This window comes from Nothoprocta perdicaria, unplaced genomic scaffold (assembly GCF_003342845.1).
Source record: "Nothoprocta perdicaria isolate Ctin4 unplaced genomic scaffold, notPer1 scaffold_311, whole genome shotgun sequence".
Classification (NCBI taxonomy): domain Eukaryota; kingdom Metazoa; phylum Chordata; class Aves; order Tinamiformes; family Tinamidae; genus Nothoprocta; species Nothoprocta perdicaria.
In genome coordinates, this window is record NW_020455546.1 from 622,418 (window position 1) to 630,255 (window position 7,838).

At 42.4% G+C, this 7,838-nt stretch overlaps 1 protein-coding gene across 1 annotated transcript in view; it reads right to left on the reverse strand.

The window, feature by feature from the left end:
• Positions 1 to 2,084: 2,084 nt before the first annotated feature.
• Positions 2,085 to 7,838, reverse strand: part of STK24 (serine/threonine kinase 24) — a 42,957-nt gene continuing 37,203 nt past the window's right edge. The window contains exons 8-11 of the mRNA XM_026042713.1: positions 7,604 to 7,727; positions 6,781 to 6,849; positions 5,035 to 5,171; positions 2,085 to 2,311 (exon numbers count right to left, since the gene is read on the reverse strand). Of these exons, the coding sequence (XP_025898498.1) occupies positions 2,275 to 2,311; positions 5,035 to 5,171; positions 6,781 to 6,849; positions 7,604 to 7,727 (367 nt within the window). The 3' untranslated portion in view covers positions 2,085 to 2,274. The remainder of the gene's footprint in view (positions 2,312 to 5,034; positions 5,172 to 6,780; positions 6,850 to 7,603; positions 7,728 to 7,838) is intronic.

Genomic DNA, 7,838 nt, shown 5'->3' on the forward strand with positions numbered 1-7,838 from the left:
CCAAATCAAAAGGAAAGAAAGGRAAAAAAAGACAATATATTCTTATATTTTAGATGATTGCTCAACAGCGGCATGCCTTAGAACTTCACATCATTTTCTGATGGGGAAAATCCGGAAATTCCCAMTTGCACGGTCACCTATATCTCAAGGCAAACACACAGCTGTTTATTTCCACATGCTGTGAGAGCTCCCACTCACCGAATGCCAATATTGGCATTTGGCAATTTCCACTGCCCTGTATTCAGATGCACGGGCTCCCGTGAGCAGAGCTGAACTTGCTTCCTCGTGGTGGACCTATCTTCCATGTTTTAAAAGTATATAAAAACCTATAGATTAAGATATTCCTAATCAAGAGCTAGAGGTCAATGCTCGATAAATGCATTGCTCACATTCCCTATAAATTCCCTTAGGCATAGAGGAAGGCTGTTGGAAGCCAACAGGCAACGGCTGCACCTCCACCCAGGGTCAACCTGGGCAGAGGTTTCACAGCTGCTAGCAAAGCAGGGCCCGTCTGCGCTCTTTATTAGTAAATTAATAATTGCATCATTTAAATTACATCATTAAAATAAAAGTGCTTGCATTAATAATTTAATAATTAAGGCTATTGATATGTGTCGATAAGGGCTAGCACGGTGCTGTGAGGCGCTGCAGGGAAACCTTACCCGACTGAACGGTGTCCAGAGAACCTGGTCTTTCTGCACCCAACTATGTGGATGTGCTTATTTTATGCCCTACATTTCCAAATTCATTTCCTAATTTTTATTCTTTAAAAAAAAAGGTCCCTTAGTGTCATCAAAACTGCACAATCAAAAACTCCTGTGTGGAAACCAGGCAAAACTGCTCATTCTTGGCTTCCACAACAACTGGTACCTGGATATGGCCTTGGTGAAAGCAGCCAAAACAGGCCCCAGGGTAACGCTGGGGCACCGCGGAGCCAGCCGAGCAGGGGCCCATGTCACTGTTTCCAAGGAATTTGTGACCTTGTTCAGCTCTCCAGCTGCAGCCACAGGAACTCCGGAAATTCCAGCCTCAGAACTCAAAAAGGAACGTGCTCCGAGGGGACAAGGTGCAGGGCGCAGAGCACAACACGTGGGCTCAGCTCTGCTGTCCTGCCGAAATTCTCCCTCTCCCAGTAAAGAGCTGCATAGATTGGGATGGCAGGACCAAACACTGACTATATGGGTCGTTTTTCTCTTACTTTGCAGGTGATTTAATGCTAAAAACAGGCAAAAATGAAGGAACATTTGCTGGTCTCTCAAATCCAGCAGCTTCAGAAGACATTTCAGAATAAAGGCTGGTAGTAAAAATGAACTTGTGTGAACACTCAAATATGTTTAGATGGGGAAAAAAAAGACGGTGTGTGAGTTTCACTGCAGGCTTCACAAAGATCTGCTGCTAAAACTGARCAATACCCATGGCTGAGGTTTTGCATTGGCACAATTGAGAACTGACAAGGTGAGAGCGCTCCTTCTTTGGGAGAAACGGTCAGGTAAATCTAGAGCGGACACACAAGGTGTGTTAAATCTGAAACAACCAAAAGTAGAACCCTAGGGAGAAATTCACACTCAGAATACAGATAAAAAAGAAGAAGGAATATTGGAGAAACGGAAGCAAACTGTCTATTTGCTGAGGTACAAACAGCAGGTTCCCTAGCACAGGATTCTCTCTCTCTCAAGGGCAAATTCTTCACATACAAAAACGCAGCCGACATTCACTTCTCACATACTTCAAAATGTACATGTAACCAGGGCAAGGCAATAGTTATGGCCTGTCCAATATCTACCCCATTCACAGTATCTACAGAAGCACTTTACCATTCTCTCCACAGTGATTCCCTACGCACATCGAAAGGCTTTCCCTTCAAAAAGGGCATTATATACAGAGCTCTGTWCACCACTCCAGCAGAACACACTCGGGCTCCCCGTGGAATTCTTGAAGCAAGATACCTGAGGTTTCTCAATCTCTTCTATCTCCCTAGCGCAAACCAAAATATACATTGCAGGTTTTACAAAAAGACACCTTCCTGGAATATGTCATTATCTTTTTTTTTAAAAAAAAAAAAAAAAAACAAAAACAAAAACAACTATATATCTATTCAAGGAGCTGAAAAAGACTTCCTCCATCTGAGAGACTCCACGTTTGCCCTGGACACAGGGAAAGGCCCTGGCCCCAAGGGCGTCCCGGTGCCCCAGGGGCAGAACAACACGAGGGGAGCTTTCCAGCGCAGACCCCGGGGCTCTCCGATGCCTCGGAATCCGCGCCAGAGCCGCCACTTCAGTAGGACGAGGCGCTGCCTCCAGGCAGGGAGTACCTGGAGGGGAAAGGAAATGCTCGTCGTTGTCACCTTCAGAACAGTGTCACATAACAAGCAGAAACCAGAGGTCCTTGCATTACACTGTGATGCCTTTCTTGGTGTAAACAAACTTTTAAAAATTGAGATAAATTTTAATAAAAGAGCAGCGGGCCTTTTAAACCTATTCAGCTTTTAATTATTCTTTGTTAAATACCATGGATCGGAACCTTAAGGGGACAGGGAATGGATTCACTCCACTTATTGGGCTAGATCTTCTGAGAGCCCCAATTAACATTGCCATAACAGTAGAAGGGGAGGGGCAGGTTTCCAACAGTCACAAGGGGAACAAGAATCAGGCTAGAAAAATGTAGTCAAAAGCCACTGCCCACATTTCACCAATCAAAAGGAGAGGCTTTTGCAAGTGAATACAATCATTTAGTACAATATCAGAGCACATTTATAGCAGCTGGCCTAGAAGACTGCAATTTTAATACAGATTTCGGTAAATTCAGCAATATTAGATGTGTCTTGAAATATGAGGAAATGGTGACATTTCAACTCCATTGTACTTGGGAGGAATGTCCATGTAAGAAAAATTAACCACAACTGAATTTAACATACACAAAAACTAAAAAACCTATATATGGATGTATGGCATAATATATGTGTGTTCTTGTGCCTGCAATACAAGTTGATCTGTATCAACCTTTCAGCAGCACTCACATCCATACTACCAGACAATATAACTTTTCATTCCAGAATGGGATTTGCTTTTATAAGTCATTAAAAAATGCTGATTAGCAAGTACATAGCCACAGCCAACGTAATTATCCAAATATAAAAAAGCAAAAAAATCTGGATTTGTTAGAAAGAAAGAAGGGATGTTGCTCCATTCCTCAAGGAGTTATTTAGGCCTACAGACACCACAACTACTATTACTTAATGACAGGAATAAAGCTATAGACTGGATAATTTGGAAGATTGCAGTGATTCCTACTGGTCCTAAGCACTGGCAGTCACCATTAACCACCACCCTTTTTCCCCTCCGCCCCTCTGAACACCGAGCAATGAAGATGGGTAGGCACTGTGGATGAAGGAGTTTTTCTGAGGGAGAAGTTTATGTGAGAGGCGAGACATCACTGAAAACCTAAATGCTGGTTTTACTTATTTCTGCCAACTTTTACCTGAGGGATTAGCTGAAATACCTGGGCAGAAGGTCTCAGGCAAGACTTATTAGGAGGGAGCTGCTGCTGCTGTTTGGAGGCATTGAATTTTTTTCTTTGTCCCAGGTGTTGTAATTATGWTTTTGCATGGCAAATATTTGTTTTCTCGTTAAGAAAATGATGTTTTAAAACTGCCAGTCAGGGAGTACRCAACCTTACCTTTGTGTGGGAGCTGGGAAAAAACACTCTATAATCCCTTATTTTTGACTTTGGGTTTTTTTTCTTTKAATTTTGTTATTGGAATTAGGATTACTGCATAAATTAGATTATAATATGTAAAATAAAAAGTGTTCACRTGATGATAGTGAAGGGAAGACCCTTCATGCACTTAAGCTGTTTGGTAATAGTCACCGAGGTCTTAAATGCTGCAGTTGCCCAGTGGGGCAAATGGCCTGGTTCCACTCTACCTTTTTGAAGGCACAGCCCTTACAAGGCAGCAGCAGAGACAAGTCTTCCTGCCTGGAAAACGCCTCTCCAGGAGCCAGCACTTCTCTTGCGACAGGTACCGGGARCTCTCTATCTCCAGCACTCACCAAAGAAGTGCCCAGGAGGAAGCTTGTGCCCACACAAAGTGATTTTCAGCTGTGATCACCACATTGGAAGTCCCTGGTTCCCATTTACAGACAGGCCCTGAACGAGGGATAGAGACTTTGACACTGAAACCAGCAGCTGATGAAAGACAGGCCGTTTTGGAGCCCCTAATGAAAACTGAAGCTCAGGTGGAAGCTCCAGAAACTCTTTCAAGCCTGACAGTATTGGACACAAAAAAAAAAAAAAAAAAAAAAAAAAAAAAAAAAAGGAGACCCAGGATATCTGGCATCAGGGAGTCACCTTTCAGCACTAGAGATACTGAGGGGACTTCATTCTTAACCAGAAAGCCAGGGAGACTATTTCTGCGGGAGGGAGACTATTTTTCAGCATTGATTAGTACTGAATGAAACGGTGTCAGCCACTCACCCATCCACTTCAGCTTGAGAGGTGTGACTTTGCAAGGCTGTGGTACAGACCCTATGAGCAAGCGATTWGTTCAGGGCAAAGCCTCTGTAAGGCAGCAGTACACGGGAAATGACTGCTGTGAACTTTCTGTTCCCAAGCAGCCCAGCCTGGAGGCTGTGGATTCACCCCAGCSGGGGGTTCCTGGATTCTAAGCAGCATTTAAAGCTACTTCAAGCTGTAATCCTGAAATTGACCCCCATCTTGTGCAGTATTTAGAAGTAAAGCAAACTGTGTGTTTATGAAGAGCATGTTCCTAATCTATGCCGTAAATAGGAAATCTGAAATGAAATTCCCTTCTTAAGTAGTTCAAAAAGCTGTTTTTGATGGGACAACCTAAAGGCCASACAGACTTACATGCATGCAGTATGCACAGTATACATATATGAGCTCAACTGAATTCTGCAAACTGCAAACAAAATCTTTTTCCTCTAAGTAGAAACTAAATCCTTCAATATAGCACTGGCCAAAWAACTGAATAAAATCTGTGCTTTTCTTTAAGCCTCAGTGAAATAGGCTGGTTACCTCTGAAGCCTCTGCACCAGGTGTGACACCATGTTGTCTGTAATGCCTGGACAAGCCTCTTCAGCTAAATAAATGGCCTTTCGCAGCTCTTCTATGGAATCCAAGCTGCCCCCACACACCTCACTTTTCTCTTTCAACTAAAAGGAAGAAAAAAAAAAACCCAGAGAGACATTACTAGGATGTTCATAAACATTTTCACAAACAGCATAAGGCAAAATCTTGCTAGCAAGCGCCTGCTAGCATTGGCAGTGTCAGAACTTGACTTCCACTGCACACCCTCACATCTTGAAGACTTTTTCCACCCTTAAGTCAGGCTTTGCAGGAGTCAGCAAGGCATCACTCAGCTTTACAATCACTTACACCTCCTTTCAGCGTGCCAGTGTTCAAAAATCATGACAAAGCATCCTGAGAAAGATGCCCTATTTCTTGTAGCTGCTAGAATCTCTAGATGTATTCCTTGCACGCTCACCTTTGTATTCTTGTCTAGAGCTGCAGGGGCACTTGTGTGAGCACCGTTAGAAAAGGTAAGAAGGGGAAGCAAGAAAAGCAAAGCCTGAGATGGTGCCTAGTGAGCGATGCCAGGAGCAGGAAGAACGGGCAGATATCTCCAGAAGCCATGTGAGAAAGAGCAGGGAAGAAAGGCCAAGGGAAAATAAAGGGAGGAGGAAAACAGAGGATGCACTGGGGAAGACGGTGGGTGCATAACCTGTRTCATGCATGAGGTGGGGAAGGGAGAAGGGAAACCCAAAGGGGTGCAGAGCCACCGGAAAAGTATTTGGGAGATGGGAAGGCAAGGAACGGATGGGATTTTCTGAAAGGGAGACAAGCAAGTCGTAATACATTAGCTGCAATGGAAAATACCCAAATCCCTATTTCAAATGTTTCTTCATTTCACATAGAATAAAAGGCCCACTTAACATATAGAATTTGAATAATGCAATACAGAAGGTTTAACCTTTAAATAAGTTTACCTGCTTTACTGCTCTCAATAGCTTTACTGAGCAGCAGGCAAAACTGATGAAAAYACTCGGAAGCAAGGCTGCACTCCTTAGGATGAAACCAGCACAACATCCTCTCACTAGAACAAAATTTCTCTAGCTTTTTTTCTTAAAAGTAAAATTTAAAATGATGGAAAGCATTATTTAAACAAAAATCCTTAACATCAAGGCTAGGCTGGAAGGGGAATTTTTATTTCTTAAACAGAGTTCTAGCAACATTTTAAAATAATGACGTCTTCATAAACATCTGTTTTCTCTTCCATGCGATTTTTTTCCAATACACTTCAATAATGTATTTGGAAAAGTAAGCACAAAACAGTAAAAAAATTCAGAACGGATATACAATAAAGTTTTCAAAATGGAAATCAGGAAGTTTTTTGCTGGCCAAGTCTGCAGTCACATGGTTGTGACGGACTGAAGAACTTACAGATTTRTAACAAATAAAGTGAGATGTAAATGGATAAAATAACATTAAGAAAAAAGTTCATTCCAAACATTTACACTCCTTTCTGTTTTTCATATGCATTGCTTTAGGCTAGTATGATTGATGCATGTCACTACCTTGCATAAGCATCGTCAGAAACAAACCTCAAATTTCAGAAGAAGAAATGCTTGAAAGTAAAGGCTACAGCTAGACTCGAAAAGAGGAGTAATAYATCAAGTTTCAGATGGGTTGTTCTTGTTACTTCTCTGCTTTGTTTTGGAGACACAAATTCTAGAATTAATCAGCCTTAATGCAATAACTTACCTCTGCAAATAAAGGGGATATAACTGTAGACAGGCACTGAGAYGGAGGCCTCTTTAGGATATCCTTGTCCTTTAAGGGGAAAAAAAAAATCAATTTTACTCTTGACAAAAGCATCTTCATTCCATTCTCTTTCTAATTACAGGAAAATAATAGTTTCAACAAACTATACATTTTGAAAAATGTGTTTATATATATAATGCAAAACCTTTGCAACAGGCTGACCCAAAACCTGGCTTAACGTTTGAGGCCTCRGCGTGCAATCCCTGTGTGAATTCCTCAGCCCACATCCAGCCCTGCAGGTGCTGAAATCTCCAAGGCACCTCCCACATGCTGCCAAACTTTTCTTTCCCACTCCCCGTTCTGATCACAACACACATCAAGACCTTTCCCAGCTCCACCAGCCCCAAATGCAAAGGCTGCAGAAGGTCTGATGAAGCAGCAGCTAAGTATTTCTCCCCTACCCACCCCAACTAAATAATCTCCCACTTCTTGGGGGGCTCAAGCACATTTTCTTTGATACCTTGTAGTCTTCTTCTCGAAAAGAAGAGTAAAGCACACCTTCCCTACAGGCCCAGTGCAAAATTATAATATAAACCAGCACAGAGGCTTCTCCCACTGTCCTGGCAATAGCATGTATGTATTTCATGGATTGAAAAAATGGCACATTTACAGTCTACTCCAATTCTGAGACCAAAAAATTTAACCAGAACACAAAAACTTTGGAGTAAGACMACAGTGAGACATACAATTTAGCAAAAGTTTGGAAAACCTTTAAATATTGAAGCCAGAACTTTCTCTCTGCATAATAACCACTTCCAAGTACCTTATTTCTTTGCAGTTTCAACGCCTGGGCTGCTCCATTCTCTAGATTCTTGGGATCCTTTTCTCTGATTGTAAAGATCCAGTCTCCTGAGTCACTCCCTCCTGAAGCCTGGCCATCTGGCTCACTTAGGGGGGAAAGAGAGGGAGGGAGAGAAGAAGGGAGGGAGAGAAGAAGGGAGGGAGAGAAGAAGGGAGGGAGAGAAGAAGGGAGGGAGAGAAGAAGGGAGGGAGAGAAG